Source organism: Convolutriloba macropyga, chromosome 3 (assembly GCF_964194025.1).
Source record: "Convolutriloba macropyga chromosome 3, txConMacr16.3, whole genome shotgun sequence".
NCBI classification, from domain to species: Eukaryota; Metazoa; Xenacoelomorpha; order Acoela; family Convolutidae; genus Convolutriloba; species Convolutriloba macropyga.
Genome location: NC_134470.1, coordinates 13,308,293 through 13,330,791, shown reverse-complemented (window position 1 = coordinate 13,330,791; position 22,499 = coordinate 13,308,293). Strand labels below are relative to the sequence as shown.

The 22,499-nt window shown below is 37.4% G+C and overlaps 3 protein-coding genes across 5 annotated transcripts in view; 2 read left to right on the top strand and 1 right to left on the bottom strand.

The window, feature by feature from the left end:
• The window catches only part of LOC142335962 (uncharacterized), a 98,084-nt gene extending 95,547 nt beyond the window's left edge, over positions 1-2,537 (bottom strand). For all 3 annotated transcript variants that reach the window (XM_075384380.1, XM_075384383.1, XM_075384382.1), the window contains exon 1: positions 2,517-2,537. The gene's annotated coding sequence lies outside the window, so the exon portion shown is untranslated. The remainder of the gene's footprint in view (positions 1-2,516) is intronic.
• A 72-nt stretch (positions 2,538-2,609) lies between these two features.
• On the top strand, positions 2,610-8,431 carry LOC142335965 (molybdate-anion transporter-like). Its single transcript, XM_075384385.1, has 2 exons — positions 2,610-2,976; positions 7,222-8,431. Exons 1-2 carry the CDS (start codon positions 2,649-2,651, stop codon positions 8,283-8,285), a joined length of 1,392 nt encoding a protein of 463 aa, XP_075240500.1. The 5' UTR covers positions 2,610-2,648; the 3' UTR covers positions 8,286-8,431.
• A 123-nt stretch (positions 8,432-8,554) lies between these two features.
• LOC142335964 (RNA polymerase-associated protein RTF1 homolog) lies at positions 8,555-20,177 on the top strand. Its single transcript, XM_075384384.1, has 11 exons — positions 8,555-8,946; positions 11,101-11,122; positions 11,348-11,591; positions 11,767-12,074; positions 12,516-12,807; positions 13,094-13,342; positions 15,088-15,303; positions 15,824-16,003; positions 18,443-18,581; positions 19,024-19,336; positions 19,563-20,177. The coding sequence occupies exons 1-11, from the start codon at positions 8,857-8,859 to the stop codon at positions 19,688-19,690; spliced, it is 2,181 nt and encodes a 726-aa protein (XP_075240499.1). The 5' UTR covers positions 8,555-8,856; the 3' UTR covers positions 19,691-20,177.
• Positions 20,178-22,499: the final 2,322 nt, after the last annotated feature.

The window sequence follows — 22,499 nt, the reverse complement described above, 5'->3', positions numbered from 1 at the left end:
GTTTTGCTGTTTGCAAATTAAAAACTTTGCCTTGGATAAACAAAATAAAACAAAATACGTTTAAATACCAACGAAATTTTTTCATAAAATACTTATTGGACGATAATTTTCAATCAAGTTCAGTGGTCTTGTTTTATGTAAGGGCGTAATATACGATATTTTCCACAAAGAAGATCAGGTGCAATTTTTTGGTAACCAAGTAAAAGAGTTGTTGAACTGCTAGAGATAAAATAGTTGCACACTCACGAAGAACGAATGAGGAAATATTATCAGCGCCCATAGAGCACAAATCATCACAGTGCAATAATAAGTTTGCTATCTCTGTTTCTGAAACCGTTACGTTGTCTATAAAGAACTCTGGCAAAAATTCATAAGATGCTGGCACATCGTATTTAATTTTGGGAGAAAAACCGGAACCAAAAAAGTATTAAAACCATTTGCAACCTCTTAGCTAGAGGACAGAGATCCTCCGCTATAAGAAATAAGAAAAAGTAAAGACTTACTGAAGCCAAGTGTTCTCAGCAGCTTAAAACAGTGAGAAGAACATGAAAGGTTGAATTTTTCAATGAAAATTTGCTTGTCCAATTCAATCGGCTCGTTTTTTGTGTCGAGTCCAGTTTTTTGGTGTCCAGTTTTTTGAAAGCTTACGGTTAGTCTCTTTCTGATTTGGGAGATGCATTGTATGCGAGGAGAAAAATATTGGCGCATTACGTCGCTTAGCTCTTTACATTTTAACACTTTGACAAAAAACTTTTTGCAGATATAAATACCAGTGCTCAGGATAGTCCAAAGTCTTGATATCGTTGAAGCTTAGAAATTTGAACAAATTTGAAAAATAGAAGTTGAAAGCTTGCACATTGAATGACGATTGTGAAAAACCTGATTTAAACTTACCATCAATCAGATCGATGTTACAAGAAAAGAAAATCGGGAAATGATCGGAAAAAAGTTTGGTTCCAATAGATACAGGTAAATGATCCACATTAGACAAGATAAGATCCAAAGTGTTGTGACCTTTGTGACTGGGACCGCTAACAAATTGATTCAAGTTAAGTTCGTCAATTAAATCTAAAAATTTAGCTTCCTAAGAGTTCATCGATGTAAGTGTTTCCCAATTGATGCCGGGAAGATTAAAATCACCGAGCACATAAATATTAACTGTTGTCGTAGGCGAATAGTTGCTGACTAAACATTTGATTATAGCTAGAAATTCATTTAGGCAATCAGTGAGCAATTCGATGTTGAAGTCAAATGGAGATCCGACTGGGGGTTTGTATATCAAAATGAAAAACGACGGAATGCTTTCTAGAAGACCACACCCAACAGAGAAAGAATTTTGTGGTAATCTAACATCAATTATTTTTGTTTGGATGCAATTAGAAGCAGCAATGAGAACACCTCCGTGTTCCCATTTGCTGCGATCTGAAAGTGCCACAACATTGAAGTTAGATCCGAGTTATATTTCTGAATCAGAAATGCTTTCAGAGAGCCATGTTTCAGTTAAAAATATTAAGGAAATTGTGCTGTTGTCATTTTTTTAACTAATTCTTGACGTTTAGACAAGCTGCAAACTGACTGACAATCGAGAAGCAAGTAGTTGGCTGGTGTTAGTCAATTACTGCTCATTTCGACTTCACGCCCTTGATAAAAAAGTTTCAAATTCTTTATCCGAAAGTCTTCTTTATTTTTTCCTTCCTGATGAATCATATGGAAGCGTTTCCCGAGGAAATGTTTGTCCTTCTGTCTTTCACTGGAAGTCAGAAACTTCTTAATGTATACAGGTTTTACAAAATTTTGCAAGTAGTGACTTCTAGCAAAGCAATTCTGAAGGAAAATGGGATTGGAAGTTGTGATAATTATAGGACGGAAGTTACGCTTTTGTTTGTTCAGGGGATTGACTTTTTTGCGAAGTCTTCTTACACCTGTTACATTGCCGTCGCAAGCTAACCCCATATGCGATATTTTGTTTTTGACTTCCATCGAGTCCTTCTCGATTTGCTTCAAATACGAGTCTTCAGATTCAGTAACACCATTTATAATAAACTGCAGATCAGGATTTTTGTACTGAGCGTTTGAGCGACCTGAATTAATATCAGCGTAGGATGGTAAGGTCTCATTAACAGCTTTCTGGATGTCATCGTATTAATGACTAGTAATAGACTCTTTAACAGCTTTAGGAATTAGTTCTGCAATTGATGATGTAAACTTGTTACTTAAAGAATCAAATAAGCCATTCAACTTAGCTTCGGTTTTTGAAGTAAAGATGTTTCATTCTGCTCGACACACGAGTCACAAAGCCACACACAGTTGCGTTTAGCTCCAAGGCATTTAACTTCCTCCTCGGAGAGGTGAGCACAGGTACCGTGAAACCAAAGTTGACAACTTTCGCACCCTATCGCAGAACCGTCATCCTCTTTGACTCCTTTCCTGCATTGGCCGCATTTGACTGATGTCTTAGAAGAGTTAACTCTTTGTTTCCTTGATGCCATTGTTCAAGCATACATTCATATGAAACTATTTAATAAGTTTATCACAACAGTTAGGCTGATGGTTGCATGTCCATTAGGTTTTCAAAAGTGCCATTATTACCTTCCTAATAGTTTTAGATTGCATAGATTTTTAGCGCATTTTTCAGGCTGAAATGTAAAATGCTGGATGTTATTCATCTACTTTTGCCGGGCTTATCTGGTGTCTATACGGCTTTTCATCTGTACGCCCGCGCTACTTCGCCGAAACAAACGAAAGTATCAAATCCAAATTTTCATGCTTTTCAACGGTCTTACCTCATACCTTATCTTCTGGCGACGCTTGCTGACTGGTTTCAAGCTCCGTATTTGTACAAATTGTATCATTATTATGGATTTCTGGAGCTTCAAATTGCTGCAATTTACGTGGTCGGCTTTATATCAACTGTCATTGCTAGTACTTTGGCGTCCACTCTTGTCCACAAAGCAAAGCGCAAGCAATTTATTTTAGGTAAGAAACTTATCGGGAGAGTGTTCAAAGAGGACAAAAATCCACGTCCAATCCACGATCCAATTAGTCAAACTCGCTTTTCAATGTCAATAAAGCGGGTGTAAACCCTAATGGGAAAACAAGTTCTTAACGTAAATGTGTGCATATATATGCGATCAAGTGAGCTTTTTCTGAAGACAATTTTTCCACCGAAACATCCGAATTTCATCAACCGTGGTGCAGTAATTTATGATAGGTTTGCTTTTGAATGTATTTTTCTATTCGATTTGCTAGTCTGCATGTACGGAAAAAGAAATCATTTCTAGCCTTTTCAGTTCTGGTTTTCGGGAGCTTGAATAATTCATTTGTTCTCCCTTTTTCTGAATTTTGTTTCAGCATTGGTAAAAAGCTATCGTCTTCTGTCAATTTCGATAAAAGTAGAATGTCATTTAGTTGCATGAACATTGGTAGTGGTAGTATGTTAAGAAGTCTCAGTTGATTTGGATACGGCATGACTTTTTGTCCAAGGATCCATTTGACTACTTTCTTTTGAAATCTTTCAAGCTGTTGTAGCTCACCTCGGTTCGGATTTGTGCATGCAGAGCCATATAAGAGTACTGGCAAAATTAGTGACTTGTAGAGTCCGAGCTTGATCTCGTGTCTTACTTGAAGAGCTATGTTTCGTCGAAGTAGGTACATGCAGACTAGCAAATCGAATAGAAAAATACATTGAATTTAATATGAAAAAGGCCTTAAAAATCGAGTTTTAAATTTCATGTGGAAGTTTGTAAACGAGCGATTCGACGAAAATAACATCTGTAGCTGGCATCTATGCTGTGACTGTCAGGTCTGCAGAAATAATAGGACAATTTTCTAAGACGACGACTGGGACCAAAATCCCCTCAGTGAAAACTTTAAATCCCCAACAACAACAACAAAAAAAAGGTTTTGAGGGTCAAAAGAAGTTCTGTTCACTTTTTTGTGAGCTTCTGATGTCAATGTGAAGTTAAATTGGAGTGGTGATATTAGTCACACTACAAGACCGAAAAAGCTATTAAGAAGCGCTATTTTTTTTCAAAGTACCTGTATAGTGGAGTGAGAAATCTGGCGGTTGAAAATTTTTTGGTTTTTTTGCAGTAATTAGTTTTGATGTGCGGTAATTTTACTTCTGTTGTCAGTTTTGTCTCTTGAGTGCTATCAAAGTCTTACATGTGTTCTAATTGCAGCTGTTTGCATTTGAGTGTACTCCTTAACTGCGTTAGCTACTGCTTTTTTTACTTTGACACTTTGTCAAAATATTAGTAATTTTTTCTCCTTGCCTTTTATATATTTCTGTTGTCTCATCACATATTTTCATTTATGATAGGTCTCATTGGTTGCTAATGAGGCATGTTTTATTAAAATTGATAGTTTTAGTTCATAGAAAATTTTTTTCTATGACTTCATTACTTTGAGCTTCACGAATTTTTGAGCTTACCTGAATGTTGTTCATTTAGTTGTATTATTGATTAGACTCATGAAGAACAGGTCTCATCGGTTGCTTATGAGGCATAGATCAGTATAATTTTTGGCTGAGTTAATACCAATGGTTTTTGAGTTCGACACATTTTGTTTTCAAAAAATTTACGTTTTCTTTAAATTCTTACCGTTCAGAAGAACTTCAGAGCTTTGTTTATTTTTAGCATTGTCTCATATGTTTTCATGGCTGACATTGATGTTGCTGGAAACATTTTGACGTTAAACCATTATGTATTTCAATTCCTTAGATTGTAATTCAGTTCTTGTCCTGCTCTACTATCTATGCGGAAATAAGTTGTTCATGACTTGAATTTTGACTTGAATTTTGAAAACTGACTTCCTTTTTAGAACGTTGACTTCTGTCTGTTTTCGGATATTTGAGGGAGCTTTACCATTCATGATTGGGGGCTATAGATTATCTGACCACTAAAGGTGCGGGGCTATAATGGGAAAGACCCGGAATTCAACGATAGAATAGTTTCTTACGTACAGTAAGAAGGAACTGCTGGTAAAAGTCTAGTTTAAAGAAAAGTTTTTAGCGTTTTCACAACAGTCCTTCCTCCCTATTCAATTACAGACACCCGAACATACCTACCCCCGACCTAGATTCCCGCGTCAATCTAACTCCCCCCCCCCCCCCCAACCATCTAACCTACCCATCCCCCTAATTACCCGCACCCCCTAAACTTAAATTTTTGTGTTATTTCTGATTCTACCGGCTATGTTTTTAATACAAAAATTTTGCTTGATTTAAAGTTTTGACTTTTTGATAGATTTTTACGCCCTTTTTGCGTTTTGCGTTTTATCTGATCTAAATTTCTCTCTCCTTTATAATTTTAAGCGGCGGCAGTTTATTTTTATTGGATATTGGTGGTGGTTGCTTTTTTGGCTGCTCAAACACCAGAATGCGTTTCGCCATTAAGATAAAAAATGCAAGTATTCACGTCTACAGAATTGTAATGAGGTATGACAGAGACTAAAAATTAGCATCTCGGGTGAAGTACCTTGTCTAGATTTCGGGTACTTTTTTAATGATGGAAGAAAGCGTTCCTTGCCAGGCAATTTTGAACAGAATTGATTGAATTTGCTGACCAGAATTTTAGCAATCCGACTAGGATTATGACAGACTTTTAAGATCAACCTCAAAAGATAACAGAGGGAACTGTTCATATAGCATTATGAGCAAAAAAAACGCAAAATAGGCTGGGCAATAGAAATATATCGAAGCCCCATTCTCTCGTATTTCTCTAAGGACAAAAATTTGCTTGTTTTGTTGATTGTATCCACGTAGTTCAACAGGAACGAATATTGCATCTTGCTGATTATTCCTGCTCTTGATTCCTGCTATCCTTCTGGATGGGATCCATTAGTAAACCTTAATCAAATTGAGCCTCCCCTAAGTGGGGCAAAAGAAAGATGGTAGAAACCATGTGTGGTTTGAATTCATTAATATGAATTCTTGCAATCTGCGTGGTCTCCATTATCAAATAATCTTGGTTTATATTGATCTAAAATGTAAATGTTTGCTGATTATTTCTTATTGCCAATCTTAATGTTTTCTCCGATCTCTGACGTTTCTTCCTTTCTCCCTCAGCCTTTTAACTCTTTTTTTAATTTCCTCGCATTAATGAACTGAGCTCAAGTACCCTACTGTTAGATGACATTGCTTACGAAAAGACTCCCCTCTCATTGGGTGAGTTCAATAAAAATTTGGGCTTGTTTCTAATTCATCAAAAGATTGATTCAGCTCAACAGAAGCATCTAGGAAAAGTTATCTTCGCATTGCGTCCCACACAATCGGGTCGCTGATAATTATTCATTTATGCACAGTCTGTCGGAACTTTCTAAAATGAACAATCGCGTTATGAAAAAACTTTTTAGCGGTGACGATGTAGCAAACTAAGGGCGTCAAAAGCAACTTAGGGGCGACTTTTTATCCGATAGCGACAGAACCTTTCTCTATACTTTCTCTCTCCCAACCAGACTGCTCGATATCCATCTTGATTCAAAGATGGATGAGGGCCTCATAAGTCTACATATTAAATGCCGCATCTTTTCCATTTGTACCCCCAGTACCGTATGCGCCCCCGTTACAGAGCACGTGTCATTATATAGTAAATAATTATTTCAAAAATATGGCACGTGCTCTTAGGGGTGAAGATAGTATGCATCCACTCAGCTAGGAGGCACAAAGGGAAAAGATCCTAAGTGACAATAATTATCTCAATGTAATTTCTCAAAATATGCCAACGAAAGCGAAGATCCAATTCATATTAAGTGCGAAAAGTGAAAAAAAAAACAAGCTGCACTGTTTTTTTTATTTCATGCGCTAGGAAGCGAAATAGAGCGAAGGCTTTATTAGAAGATTAGAAGTCAATAATGAAAAAGGATTGTTTTGGAATAAGTGTTGGAATTCTAGGATCTGATGTTCATATTCACAAATTTATAACAGTTTCGGAGGAACAAAAATGCATAATTCTTAGGTTATCTGACCACTAAGCTGGGGGGGGGGGGGTATAATGGGAAAGACCCGAAAATCTTATATACAGGGAAGTATCTCAAGTAAGATCTTGATAGCAAAAGGAGGAGGTTTTTTTTAAAAAAAATTAAGGTCTCTTTAAGCATCCTTGACTAATTTTTTCAGAAAATTTCTATTGTGCATAATGTTAAGAAGGAGCTGGTTTTATCGATAGGATGGGTAATTGAAAGAACCCGTAAGTTAATTAATTGGAATGTAATCTCTTTTAGTTTTGACAGTAGTGAACATAGTTTCATGCGTTACAAAACTCTCCTGGAACTACCACGTGCTACTTTTGGGTCGAATCCTGGCAGGATTTTCCATCACTCTCCTGTTCTCGTTTTACCAAGAATGGTACGTGTATCAACACAACGATTTTCACGGATTTCCAGAGGAATGGATTGAATTAACGTTCCACAAGGCAGCATTTTGGAATGGAATTTTGGCTGTTGCGTGTGGTCTGATTTCTCATTTGTTTGCCGATACATTGGGACTCACACCTGTGGCACCATTCATGCTTGCGATTCCTCTACTGATTCTTAGTGCGTGTATAATCATCAATAACTGGGAAGAAAACTGTGGCAACCCTTCGGTCAAGTTCAGAACTTTGTGTATCGAGGGGCTAAAAGACATTTTACTTAATAAGTCGATAATGTTACTTGCCATTGTACAGTCCCTTTTCGAGGGAGCGTTGTATCTGTACGTGTTTCTATGGACGCCTGTTTTGGATGGGTCTGGCAAACCCATTGGAATGATATTTTCACTGTTCATGCTTTGTATCATCATCGGATCACCTCTTCAAGTTATTATGACAACTAAGCTGCGAGTGGCCACTGCTACGGTCCCTATTGTCGTTTGCTTACTTGGTCTCTTTTCATCCCTCTGTCTGACTTTTGCAACTCACCCTGATAGACTTGACTGGAATCTTTCCCTCTTTGGGATTCTCCTGTTCGAGCTAGCGTGTGGAATCCACATTCCAAGTATCAACAAACTGCAAAGCGTGGTATTCAAAGACAACACAGTCGGAGTCGTCAATTGGGTACGAGTACCTGTCAATGTCATCGCTTGTGCATGTTTGATGAGTCTGCACGGGGCGCCGGATAAAATGGGTTCGCACAAGCTGTTTTTAATTTGCTCTGGCCTGCTCCTAGTCGCTGTATTCGTGTCTGTGATTCTCAGAATCGTAGTCGGCGATGACACGAGTTCCAACAACCAACAGCAGCTGCAAAACGGAGCTCAGGTTCTGTCAAGACGGAGCTCGTCAACAGGCAATGCGAACGGAACCTCGGCGTAAACAATTGCACAGTGGTCTTAAGGGCAGCATATTGTTATGTTTATGTATAGTTTAAGAATGTAAATTTTTATTATAACTGCAGCAATATTGCTTAACTTGATGTTTATGTTAGATCTATTTCAATTTTGAATCATACTATTCCCCTATTTTTAATTCACATCTGTCGCTTCTGTTAGCAGAGGCAACAGACTTTTGTAGATGAAAAATATCAGTGTATTAATCGAGCTCAAAGTGCCGCTGTGGAAAAAAATTTGTTATTGAAGCAAGTTTGAACTGAAATTGATTATTTTCTTTCAGGTTTAAATGGGTCCTCAAATTATGCCTGAACAAGTTGGATAATAGCTCCTGTACGATGCGTTCAATGCTTGTTAACAAATATTGACCTTTAAGTTGGGATCGTTATTATCGGGAGAATCTATCAAAATCAGTAAAAAAAATTGTAGAACTTGTCTTCCTTATAGTCCCCTGCCTTAGTCCTTGTCGTAGTATCTTACCGCAGTTATTGCTTACGTCATAAAACAGAAGACCAATTAGGTCCTAGTTGTGTGACCGCCATTGTTGACTTGTTGCGATGGGGAAGAGGAACAAATCGCGAGTGATAGTGGACAGTGACGACGAAGACGATGATCAAATCACTGAGGAGCAGGTCAAAAGGCCCAAGGTGAATAATATACTTTTGCACAGAACAACCAAAGTTCAATGATTGCTATTGCTTGGGATATAACTTTAAGGAAAAATAGATTGTTTTCTGGAGCTCTTATTATAACAAATATGTTATAGATGACCACAAATTTGAGAGTTCGATAGTTAATCGTTTTTTCCTATCTACAATAATTTTATTATTTGGATCTATGAAATTACTTCTTTCGTGTTCCTTGTTATTTTAATCAAATAAAGTTCTTGAACTTGTTGAAATGAGAACTTTGAAATAATGACTTAGCAGATTTTTTCATGAGCAAGGTCTTTGAGATTCAATTCGAAACAATTTTTCTTAATTTCTATTTTATCTGTTTTGTCGCGTTCCGATTTGATCTTAATTGCTCTCGTTATTCCTGTGGTCTTTTTCAACGATTTTTTGCGACAGATCTTTCGTCCAACCCATTCGACTTTTCTTCCTCAAAAACGGGATAAGCAAGAGTGCATTAAGTCCTCTTGGAGCCTTTCAGCTCACTAGTCTCCAAGTATGCGGTACACAGAAACTGTTTTGGGGACGGATACTCGTGGTGTGAAGGGTGGTTCGTAGAGATTGACCCCCCACCACACCCTCTCCCCTCTTACATCAGCCCCCTCACTTCACGCCCCAATCCCTATTGATTGCCTCGCTTGTCGTTCGAGAGCAATTTTTTCCGACTTAAGTTGTTTTATGTTTAATTGTTGCCGTTGAATTAGGTGTCTAACTTGAATTTCATGCTATTTTGTACGTTCATAACCATTTAACGAATTATACTGAGTATTTATCCCATTTTGTCAAGATTTATTGCTTCAAATATTCAAAGCTAGAGTGCATTTTTCAACTCAGTTGCTTTTTATTCTTTGAGACAGCTTTTGAGTTTTTCATGCTGTTTGTTTAAATTAAAAAAATGTTTTGGAGTTTTCTATTTTGCGCATCTTGAATCCTACTGAAAATGTGGCAACCAAAACTTGTTCTATCTGTACGCGGTTTTTGTAAGCAAGAACGCTGTTCCAGTTTAATTAGAATGTGTTCCACTACTTGCCTTTTGCGAACAATAGCAATCAAAATTTTCAGATAGAGAGAATTTTTGTTTAGCTTTTTGTAGGTTTTCCTGGACTTCCCGGCCTGATGATTGGGTTTGTGTTTGATTTAATTTGCTCTTATTCGGCGCTATAAGTATTAAAGCAGCTGAATTTTTCTCACTTAGCCATTATTTCGGTCACGAAACCGGAACAGACTTGAAGTCTTTTTTAACCGTACAAATTAGTCTCCATTCCTGGGTGAAAGCTATTGTTTACTCTTGAGATATTTTTAATAGAAAAAAGATAGGCCTTAACGAGGATTTTCAATATCAATTTGGTCTTGTCTTGATTTGACGTTTCAAGGATTTAGCGATTGGTTCTATTGGGATTGGGTAGCACCTTTGATGGAATAGGCACGTTTTGGTTAAGCTACTTGTTACGGACTGTATTTTCTTCGCCTGTCATGGTTAGTTTTTGTTGCAAAGCAATATCGAGTTTTCCTGATCTCCGAGCTTTGACTCTGTTCGAGTATGTAGATTTTTAGGCCTCTTTTCTTTAAATTTTGCTTACACCTGAAAAGTTGATAACGAACACTTAGTGTTCAGCCCAAACGAGATTATGCTTACTCTGATTCAGGCAATTGTTAGCGAAGAACATACATAGCCAGTGTAGCGTAGTAGTTACTGTCCAGGACTACCCCCAGGGATCTCTAGGGTTCGCACTCCTCCATTGTCAGAAGATTTTGCATCATAAACCTTTCTATAGGTTATGCCCCCTTCTAAATTGAAAGCCTGGGCTGTCGTTCGAGAGCAATTTGTCCGACTTAAGTTTTATGTTGAGTTGTTGCTGTTGAATTAGGTGTCTAACTTGAATTTCATGATGTTTTGTACGTTCATAACCATTCAACGCAAACCTAGGTTGTCGTCTAACAGCCATTTGTCTGACGCGAGTCGTTTGTTCCCGCTCCTAACAGGCATCTGTCAAAAATTTCAGCAATTCAAAAAATTACATTGTCGCGCAGCTGACATGCGTTATTACTATTGATGCGTCGCCAAAATTCCAGTAAATAAATAATTCGGCCAACTCAATCGTTTTCTAATTGCAATTCTTTTGGTTTCAGGTCGTGGCAGAGCAAGAAGACGGTAAGTGCGTTTAATTTAATTGTCTTCGCCATTGTACGCGAAGTTCCATTTTGTTGAATATGGATTGAATTCCATCTCAAATTTATTAATTGTTACTAGTTCAATTATAACGTCAAGACAAGAAATCGCATAACGAAGAGTAGCAATCATATGAAGGGCTTTGAACCATTAGCCACAATAAATTTAAGGAATTGACCTCAAAATATGTTTAATTCTGAATTACAGGCGAGGTAGAGGAAGAGGTCGAAGAGTCAAGTAGCGCAGAAGAGGAGAGTGATTCGGATGAAGCTGGTTCCAATGGAGATGACGAGTTGGAACCGGATGAGGATACAGGTCTGTTCCCTGATGGCCTTGATGCCAATTTGATGGGAGACGCAGATGACCAAGCGAGACTACAGGCTATGTCTGAAAAGGAGAGAGAACAGCTTTTGTTTGAAAGATTGGAAAAGCGAGAGCAACTGAAAACCAGGTGATGTCATTTTTGAGATCCCCTTTTTGATGACAAAAGTATTTTTTTACAAAAATGAGTCAGTCACTATTCACTGGTCTCTTGACTGATTGAATTTTACTTTTAGCGCTTGGTGAAAAAGTTTCAAGTTTCACAAGTTCAAATTGTCAACAAAATATTCAATAAGTTTTTTTAGGTTAAAAATCGAACGCCAGCTGAAAAAAGACCGTAAAAAGAAAAGCAAAAAGGACAGCAAATCATCATCATCAACGAGAACACGCAAGTTAACCTCTGCAACCGTACCAGACGAAGACGATGAAGATGAAAACTCGCCTCCTGGATCCCCAAGACCAGCAGAAGCAGAGGGTGAAGAGGAAGAATTTGAGGAAGACGATGAATTTGGAGGTGCGAGGCCTCAGCGCAAAGTGGAGTCTAATGACAAGTCAGTGAAGCTCAACGCCATTCAGAGGCTGAGAGATGAACGAGAACGCAAAAAGCAAAATGGTGTGAATCCCAGTTCCTCAATTTCTTTGTGTTCTACATGTATTAAAAATGGAAAATTGACGGGTGTCATATAACTTCATACGATTATCAATACCAATTTGAAGACTGACGATGAACTAACGATGACGACTAACTTCAGTTACTACTGGTACTTGGAACTCAACGGCAAATAATTTTTTGCGATGAGCGTTTATAATTGCGATGAGAGTTTTTCAGGGCATATAACCGTGGAATTATAGTCTAAGTTTTTTTGAAAAGATAAAATTTATGATGCTTTATTGCTACCGTTTATGTTGAAACTATTTTTCCCTCGTGAATAAATTCTGTTTTCATAAAGCCATGAGAACGAATCCTATGCGGTTTTTTGGGGGTGGGGCGTAGATGTGTTTAGTGCTGAGTCAATGGTTTGTGGACAATTTGGTAACATTTGTATGGTTTAAGCGGAAGCTCAGCGACAGCAAAGAGAACAGAAGACGTTAGAAGCACAGAAGAAACAGAGGGAAGGTTCCCAAGAGAGAGATGGAGACTCAAAGTCAAACAAGATCAAAGCAAGCGATATCTACTCGTCTGACGACGATGATGACGATGACGATAAAGCTTCTGAGATTAAATTTCGGCCGAGGAAGAGGTCGAGCTCCAGTTCAAGTTCTGGGTCGGGTTCCAAACTGTCATCTTCTTCCTCAAGCTCTGACAGTGAAGGTGGAAAAGACAGTGATAACGATGAAGATTTCAAGTAAGAAAAGTTGCGCTGGCAAATTTTTAGAATAGTATTAAGCGTGGTGTTATACTTTTACAGGGACGTGAGCGATTGAATGTAGATGGAAGGAAACTAGAATATTTTAACAATTGTTTTGATTAAAATAATGTTAGCCTGATCACGTTCTCTGTTTTTGGCCATTATAGACAATATTTTCAGAACTCAGCTAGTTTTTGATTGATTTTTTTTGCGACCGAATGTCAAAATATGGAATAATCGGAAACTTCACTGTACATTAGTAGTGTTATATGTCTACATTCAGGACTTCTTCAAAGCCCATTGAGACAAAAGACGACCTTGTGCGCATCCGTCTGTCAAGGCACAAGCTGGCGCGTTGGTGTCACGCACCCTTCTTCGAGGAAGCGGTGAAGGGTGCCTTCGTGAGGGTGAACCTCGGACAGGGACCTCAGGGCGTACCAGTGTACAGAGTTGCAGAGATAGTCGCTGTAGTGGAAACGGGCAAAGTGTACAACACAGAGGGAGTCACAACCAATAAGGGGCTCAAACTTAAGTTAGTTAATTAATAGTCGCAAAGCGATAGCTGAGGCTATTATTGGCCTTCTCTTGGTTTTTTTACAATTCAAAGATTTTGAATTGTATTGGGGCGCTGTCTTTTTTGTAAGATCTGTTCACACATTTTCATGCTTTTTGAAGTCAAATTGGAGTCGTGATTTTGTTGACGCCGAAACAGGAAATGGAGCGAAAGAGCGAGTGGTTTTGCGGCGTGAATTTTTTTCGCTCTAATTTTAAAGTAGAGTGAGAAAATGGTGTTTGAACAAAAATTAGATGTCTCGGTAGTGGTTTTTTGTTCACATGCCGCAATTTCAATCTGATTTTTACTGTTTTTTTTCGATTTTTTGGATCGGATTTTTTTCTAAATGGTTTTCCCAATCCATTCACAGCTCATTCTCGGCCTAGTTTTTGGTTTGAACCGAATTTCCATTCCCTGCTAGTGGTTTTTTGTTCACATGCGTCATTTCGAAATTGATTTTTTAATTTTATCTGATTTTTTTAGAAATGGATTTCCCAATTCACTCATGGTCCTTTTTATGTCTATTTTTTGTTTAGCCAATGAAAATCCTTTGAATTGTACGTCAGGACTTGTCCTGCTATGTTTTTTTTATTTCGTCGTCAAGATTTTTGTTACGACCATATGACGTCACAATCACTTCAAATCTGCTTTTTGTTCATTCGTTCATGCAATTTCAACTGAATTGCGCGCGTGACGTCATTTTTCACCCGTTTTGGAGCTAATTTGTTGTTCATTTGCGCCATTAAGTTTTTGGTCACATGTGACTTACCTCACTTTGAAAAATGACTTCCTCACTTCGAAATTGACTTTTCTTTAATTTTAAAACAAAGTGATAAGGTCAAGTGAATGTGTGCCACTCTAATAGAGGGTTATTTATGATCAGCTAATAAATCATAAGCAGCAATAAGTCATACAGATTCTTGATCAAAATTTTACATCTTAGTTTTTAATGAAAAAACTCAATTTTTTGGTCTGTCTTTTTTTTACTTTCTTTTTGAGACTGCAGATCTACGAAGCTATTGCGGCTATTTTCTGGCAATCTGCAGCTATGTTTAAAAATTAAATTAGAAATTTCTGATACTTACGTTTGTACCCCCCCCCCCCCCCCCCCTCAGCTTAGTGGGTGCATATTATTTGCACTCTTCAGACGCACTTTTCATCGTAAGAAATTCTATATACATAGCCATAGTTGAAATATTCTGACATGGATCAATGTGAAGTACCCGCAGAAGTCATGAACCAGTTCTCAATTAATGCCAGAAGTTCGTATTTGTAGCATATCAGAGTCAAGTAACTTTTATAAGGATTGCTTGCGCAACGTTCACGAGAATCACTGATTTTCTTCGTTAATTTAAAGCAGTGCATAATTTTTTTTAATAAATATATCAGTATGAATAAAAGTATTCTTTTATAGGCAAAACCATCTTTTACAGCTACTCTATAATGGATTGGAAACAAATGTCATATACGCTTATAGATTAACTAAATTAGGTTGCTGCATTATAACGCTCGTATAATGTTTCCACGAAGCCTATCAGCTTCGTTTAGTCCATTAATAACTCCATGAATAAAACTCTGTTTATAACTACTTTATCTGCCGAAAGGATAGTAAAAATTTGAATTGTAGCATTTGATTAAAAAATCCAATCATAACGATTTTTGAGGACTTGCGGGGCTGGTGAGCTATTATTTGAACAAGATTAATTGACATCGTTTATCATCAGGTACTGCAAGGCGGAGCGAATGTACCGCTTGGAGTTCATTTCAAACCAACCGATCTCAGACACTGAGTTTACAAAGTGGTACTCAGACATGCAAGCCCAGAACCAGACACTGCCCAACATCGATGACGTTTTGAAGAAACAGAGACAGTTGCTCAATTACGCCAACCATAGCTACACTGAGCAAGACGTTGATGCTATCGTCCAAGAGAAACTCAAGTGAGTCTCTGTTGTAAAGTACAGAAGATTAGCTACAAACTATCTCTAATACTATCTGTTTAAGAAGTTTTGAGATGCCTTTGATCAATGATACGATTAGTTAATTTTGTCATGTTCTAACTTTGAACTAAACACGTGTATATAGCGATCGGCGCACGACTTTTGGGTGGTCTAAATTTCTCTCTCATTCACTATTTTAAGCGGCTGAAATCAATTGGTGGCAGTTTACTTCTAAATGTCAAATGATAAGTGCGCCAAAATTGCGCCGTTTTATCACTTTAAATCTTAATAGTGGTATATAATAACCTCTAATGACGTCATTTGAAGCCCTTAGTGAGCTTCTTAGCCTCCTCCGGGCTACACCCCCCCCCCCCGTTTGAAGCAGGCTGCAATAAATTAGAGCTTACACTAGTCGTTCGAGAGCAATTCTTCCGACGGTATTCGGTTATTTGCTTTGCTTGCATTAAATATGTGCAAAAAATGTAACTTGGAGTGCATAAAAATCTTTACCGTTTGACAGATTCCGCAATACTCCTCGTAATTACGCTTTGAAGAAGACAGACCTGATGAAGGAGAAGCTAGAGGCAGAGGCAGAGGGGGACATTGAGAGACTGAGCAAAGTACAGACGGAGCTGAACGACATTGAAGAGAGGGCAGAAATGCTTGACAAGCAGAGGACCAAGAACATCAGTGCAGTCACGTTAGTTTGTAAAATCAACGATGATTAAAAAATACCATCTAGAAGAGCTGATGTATCACGTTCTTAGTTTTAAGATACCGAAATCCGAGTTTTACGCGCGACATAGCGTAAACTTTTTTAATAGCCGCACAGCGATAGCTGGGGCTATTATTGGCCTTCTCTTGGTTTTTTTACAATTCAAAGAATTTGAATTGTATTGGGGCGCTGTCTTTTTTTTATAGCTGCGAAGCTGTAAGCTGAGCGTAGCTATATTGCGGTGCTCTTGGTTTTTTTTTTGTTTCGTCGTCTGACGCTTTATTTTCGTTTTACATTTGTTCTAGAACATTCTGTCTCGTCACTGCTTAAATGGCTTTTTCGCGCTTGATTTCACGCTTTCTGCGTGACCTAAATTGCGGTTATTCAGAAACAGAATCTGTTCCTAAAACAAAGTTGATTGTAAGAAAACAGATTGTATGGTCCGACAGCCGAGAGGTTAAGGCGACTGGCTGTTAATCCGGAGATCGCAGGTTCGAGACGCGACAGGGAAACGTTTTTTGCACCCAAAAACAACCTCCTTTGAAATAAACTTGTATGTTTTATAGGCGGCGGCGATAACTATTATCAACTCACTTCTGTATCTTTTTCCATCTGTATTTTACGGCACGCAAGTCTATTTCGCAGCTATTCCGGCAATCTGCCGGCTATGTTTTTAAGATCTGTTCACACATTTTCATGATTTTTGAAGTCAAATTGGAGTAGTGATTTTGGTCACGCCGAAACAGGAAATGGAGCGAAAAAGCGAGTGGTTTTGCGGCGTGAAATTTTTTCGCTCTAAATTTAAAGTAGAGTGAGAAAACGGTGTTTGAACAAAAATTTGCTTTCTCGCTAGTGGTTTTTTGTTCACATGCGGCAATTTCACTTTGATTTTTACTGTTTTTTCGATTTTTTGGATCGGATTTTTTTTCTAAATGGTTTTTCCAATCCATTCATAGTCCGTTTTAGGTCTAGTTTTTCTAGTCAATGAAAATTCTTTGAATTGTACGTCAGGACTTGTCCTGCTATGTTTTTTTATTTCGTCGTCATGATTTTTGTTACGACCATATGACGTCACAGCTACCTTTTGTTCATTCGTTCATGCAATTTTAACTGAATTGCATGTGTGACGTCATTTTTCACTCTTTGTGGAGCGAGTTTTTTTGTTCATGCGCGTGATTAAATTTTTGGTCACACTTGACTTACCTCACTCTCAAAAATGACTTTCTCACTTTGACATTGACTTTTATTTACTTTAATTCAAAGAGATAAGGTCAAATGGGTGTCACTCTAAATGAAGGTTATTTGAGATCAGCTAATAGAGGCAACAATAACTTACAGATTTTTAATCAAAATATAACAGATCAGCCTTCAATGAAAAGACGACTTTTTTGGTCTGTCTTTTTTACTGTTTTTTTAGACTGACGATCTACGAATCTATTGCGGCTATTTTCTGGCAATCTGCCAGCTATGTTCTTCATATGCTGCTGTTGTTTTTAATGACTTTGTTTGCTTACTTTTTCGAAAAGTGGGAAGGGAGATTTTAATTTCGTTTTTTTTTCTGATGAGGCTGATATTAAGGTCTTGAGATATTAATTTTCTGAATTGTAATTCAGGACTTGTCCTGCTAGGTTTTTTATTTCGTTGTCAGGATTTTGTTTCGACCGTATGATGTCACGCTCTTTTCAAGTCGACTTTTGTCAGTTCAGTCAGGCCTTGCCGCCAAATACATGCGTGACGCTATTTTTTACTCTGTGTGGAGCAAAATTTGGTTAAACATCAGAAGTGGCCTTACTCTCAAAAGTTTGGTCTCACTCTCAAAAGTGACTGTCGTAGTTTGTTTACTTTATTTTAAGGAACATGGTCAACCAAGTGTGTCTGTTTAATTGAAGGTGATTTCATGGCAGCTTGAGATGAAAATTAGAATAGATTTTTTTTCGTTGCTCATTTTTGTCTCATTTATTTTGTGCTAGTTGTGTTACCACACTCAAGTCTATTTCAAGGCTTTATATGGTAATCTGCTGTCCTTGTTACTCTCATGTACAGGGATTAAGAAGTTTGAAATGCAGCACAATTTTGGTCCATTTCGGCAGAGATATCTGTGGTCTTTTCTGATCTCATTTTATTTGATACAATTTCTCTGAATTACTTAATTTAAGTTGAAGATTTTCCTAAGTGTTCTTGTGTTTGTTTTATAATGCAACACAGAATAAAGTGCGAAATGATCATTAAAAGTTTTGATCTTTTGCAAACATTTCTCTTGAATGTTGCGTTCTCTTAAGTTGTTCTATTTTTAGTCAATTGATTTACTCTATAAAAGAGTTATAATTTAAATATATAAAATAAAAATATTATTTGTAGCCTTGAGGAGTGGTAATGCTGCTTCATAAACCAATGACCAGCTTTTATTGTGTTGTTGTGTTGCAGATACATCAATAACCGTAACAAGATGCACAACTTGACGCAAGCAGAGATAGCAATGCAGAATGAGTTCAGGGCAATGAGGAAGAAAGAAGGCGAGGATCCCTTCACGAGGAGGAAATCACGCCCCACCCTTGTCACAAAGGTATGTTTTGCAACATCAGTGTTTGGCTGGACTTGTTGTTAGGACTGGATTGTTAGATAACAGTTATTATGATCGTTGAGGAGTGTTAATTTTAGTCCCGATAGCTAGACTGAAAAGAAAGAGAAAAATGGGAGAAATGCAATCAGATCATTGCCTAATGATGCACAAGTATAATTGTTATGAAGAAAGCATCCCAGAAATCTCGTAGTTCTAAATCAGTTGTTCAAGTTAGAAAAGTATAATTATGAATCGAAGCACTTTTTCTTATATCTAACTTTGCATCGATTACATACCTGATTGCAAGCTAGCTTTGCAACATATATATATATATATATATATATATATATATATATATATATATATGTGTATTAGTTTTGACATTTGTCGACTGCAGATTTATTATTGTGCTTTTATGCCTCTTGAACTACTAGCTCATTTCCAGGCCAGAGAAGGTGTAATAGACCAGAACCTTTTACAAGAGTTGAGAGAAAAGTCGATGCAGCATTTGAAGACAAAAGCAGAAGCACCTTCGGGTGAACAGGCCGAACAACCCAAAGACCCCAATACAGACAGTTCCCAGAATTCCTCAATCAAAGGCGATGGTGCTCAAAATAACAATAATTCAGCGAGTTCCGCTTCTGATGCAACCGATTCTACCGCCTCAAGTGCAAGCCAGTCATCCAAACGAGAAGATTTGTTCTCTGTTCACAACTTTGACATCAACATTGACCTCTTTAACACTTCAGTGCCCTCTGGTAAGATCTTTTAACCTATTTGCAGTAATTCCAAAAAAATAAACAAAAAAGCGATTGATTTTGAGTCCTTTTTACCGCCAGTGTCGATTTTGGATGGGTTTTCGGACTGGTTAGTCTAAATTGCCAAAAAACTGGATTTCTGGATTTTCTGTGAGGCGAATATAAATGCAATTTTGATGAGATATTTTATGCGTACTCATTTTTTCTCTAAAAAGACATGTTCCAGGCCGAAACAGTTACTCAAAAGCTGTCAACCAGGACTGGTCTCTAGGAACGGACAGTCCAGTACCTGCCATGGTGCCCCGCAGATCTCTAAACCTGGAGCAGTACAAACGCGAGAAGGGATTGATATGATTTATGACCAGAGATGTGATTGGTGCCATTTTATTCAATCTTTATTTTACTCTTTTCAACTATTCTGTTCGAGTCTAAACAAAACAAAGCAATGTATGCAAAATTGTAGAAGTGGCTTTTGGTTGCTTGTACATAAATTATAACTGTAACTGCGAAGAATTTGAAAAGAGTTAATATCTCTAGACTACAAATTGTTTAAATTTTATACATGCTCGAATATGATCCACGGTGATCTGTAGTGTCTATGCGAAAATCTTTTCAGCAAGAAATGAAGTCGCAACAAAACTGGTTCTGAAGATTCTCTTTTGCTTTTGGCAGAATATTTATTGACGATTGTGAATACGCAGTTGAGGATGGTGGAAAATGAGTGCTTAATGATCTGTTGTTTATAATGTTAATGCATCCCTTGTTATCTGTGAATAGTAGTAATGCACCAGTTGATTTAAGTTCGCCTCATATTTGATGATAATAAACTTAGTCCGCTCTATTCATTTTATTTTCCTAGAAAGTTAGGGAAGGCCGAGAGTGGTTAAATATCATCAAGAATTTCTTGTTAATTCGGGAATACATTTAATCACTACTGCTAGATTAATTTTTAGTTGCTCCAGCGGAGTTTGATAATAGGATCTATGTGTAAGTTTCACCCCATTTGCTGAGGAAGCATAACTTATTGGTGTGTAGAGAAATTTCTGAATTCTGCCTCCTCAATCAAAAAATGAGGTTGTTCTCCTAGGCTTAAGTTAGATGCAACTGAAGCCAAAGCCTCGACTGTCGTTGTAGAGTCATTCCACCTACTGCAGTGGGTTACGTTCTGGCCAAAAAAGCTTCGCTCTAAAAAGCATTGCGTACAGTTGCAAAAAAGCTTTTAAGTTGGAACGCTGTTTGCTTTTTGAAAAGGTTTCGATATTAAAGAGTTAGATATTGCGCTCAAACATGGTTTAATTGCTCTCAAACGAAGTTTGTAGCAATCATTCAAGTGCTGTGTACTTTTTTATGCAGATTTTTTATTGACCGATTTTTCGTCTGACCCTTTTGACTTTTCGTCCTCAAAAACGGGATAAACAGGTACCACTCGAAGGGCATTAAGTTCTCTTAGAGAGCTAAGCTATACTATTTTCTAAGAATGCGAATCAGCAAAACTGTTTTGAGGAGACAATTTCATGGTGTCAAGGGCGGTTCCTAATCTTAAAAGTTTGACCCCATCTATTGACGTTGGACGTTGTTAATAGTCGTCGTGCTCAGACAGGCTGTTATTTTTTGAGTGTTCTCAAAATTGTTTTTAAAATTTATAGTTCCCAGAAAGAGGCATTGAAATGTTTTGGCCCTTTTTTCCGCTTTGTTGGGTAGATTGCGACAACGCAAAAAGGTTGTTGAAAAGATTATCTTCAAGAGTTTCAGTAACGTTTGCTTATTTTAAATTTTTGAACAATATTTGTTTTTGCCTCTGTTTGTCCTCTATATGTCTAGCTAGGTTCTTGATAGCCTGCAAGCTAGTAGGTTTATTGATTATGACAAGAACGAGTTTGATTTGAAGAGATACTTTTCAAAATTTTGTCATATTTGTTTTTGTGTTGAACTCAATTGGAATTTTCGGGCTTCCTGATAGCGTTTGCGTCGATTCTGGCGTTAGACTCCACCGCCACGAATTTTGCCGAGTCGTTAGTAATCATTGCTATTCAAATTTTTTTGACAGTATCGTTTGTTTTGTCTGCCTCTGCGTTTCAATTGATGTCCCCAAGATTTTCTCGACAAGTTGTGTTCTCACTCTTTTAGATTTTTGATAGGATACGTGTTTTTCAATACCTTGACACCAAGGTATCTACAATTTTTCCTATTATTGTTTATTTTGTGCTATTATTTTTATTCTTCTTTGAAATCGTAAAATTGTTTGACTGCTTGGGCCGGTAGTGCAGTACTGGAATGAGTTAAGCTCTTTGAATTTAATAAAACTGCGGAAGCATTAGAACAGTTGTCGACTCTTGGAAAATTTAAGCTGAGTTTTTTATTATTTCCTCCCGAGCGAAATTTGGAGCAATTTTTGTAAACGTGTTGGTCTTTTTTGTGAAAAATTTTCTCTTGACCGTTTTGACTTTTCGAGTGAATTTTGCGCGCTTAACTTTTTCGTTTTGATCTAATTGTCTCTCTCATTTACAAATGCTAGCAGCTGAACTCAAGTGGCAGCAGTTCAGTACTAGAAGTCAAACGAAAAGTGCTCCAAATTTGGTATAATTTAAATTTAAGTTTTATTAAAGGCTATAGTGGTATATAATAACCTCTAGTGATGTCATTTGAAGCTCCCTATTTGTAATTCTAGTCCACCATCCCCTCGACTGAAGCAGGCAGCAATAGATAAGAGCTCCCACTAGTTGTTTGAGAGTAATTATTTGGACATTAGTCGGTTATTTTCTCTTTCTTTTGCGGATTCATTCCCAAAGTTGAGGTCAATGAGGGCACGGTTCCCCAAAATATGCTGGCTTTTGTATTTTTTTTGCATTTTTCGTTCATTTCGCTCAAGTGACTCGGCTCTTTGGCTTTAAGTTATCGTTTGCCGTTATTGAAATTTGTTCTGTATCATAATTTTCAGCAATCTGCAGTTTATTATTTGCTTCACTATTGGTTCAATTCCGCCAAAATTTCATTTTGCAGTTTACATTACTGTAGCCATTATGGTTGACTGAAATACACTCTGAAGACATGATGGTACTAGAGGTGGAAATTGACTTGTAGGCTGTCTTTTTAAAGATATATTCACTCGTTTTTGTTTTTGATGTCAATTAGAAAAAGTGTGATTTTAGGTGATTCGTTTTAA

What these genes read in the sequence shown, in the direction of transcription:
- LOC142335965 (XM_075384385.1), top strand. Translation starts at nt 2,649, where the DNA reads ATGCTGGATGTTATTCATCTACTTTTGCCGGGCTTATCTGGTGTCTAT. An exon ending in GCGCAAGCAATTTATTTTAG is followed by an intron (nt 2,977 to 7,221) that starts GTAAGAAACTTA and finishes AATCTCTTTTAG; the next exon opens with TTTTGACAGTAGTGAACATA.
- LOC142335964 (XM_075384384.1), top strand. Translation starts at nt 8,857, where the DNA reads ATGGGGAAGAGGAACAAATCGCGAGTGATAGTGGACAGTGACGACGAA. An exon ending in CGTGGCAGAGCAAGAAGACG is followed by an intron (nt 11,123 to 11,347) that starts GTAAGTGCGTTT and finishes TCTGAATTACAG; the next exon opens with GCGAGGTAGAGGAAGAGGTC. An exon ending in AGAACGCAAAAAGCAAAATG is followed by an intron (nt 12,075 to 12,515) that starts GTGTGAATCCCA and finishes GTATGGTTTAAG; the next exon opens with CGGAAGCTCAGCGACAGCAA.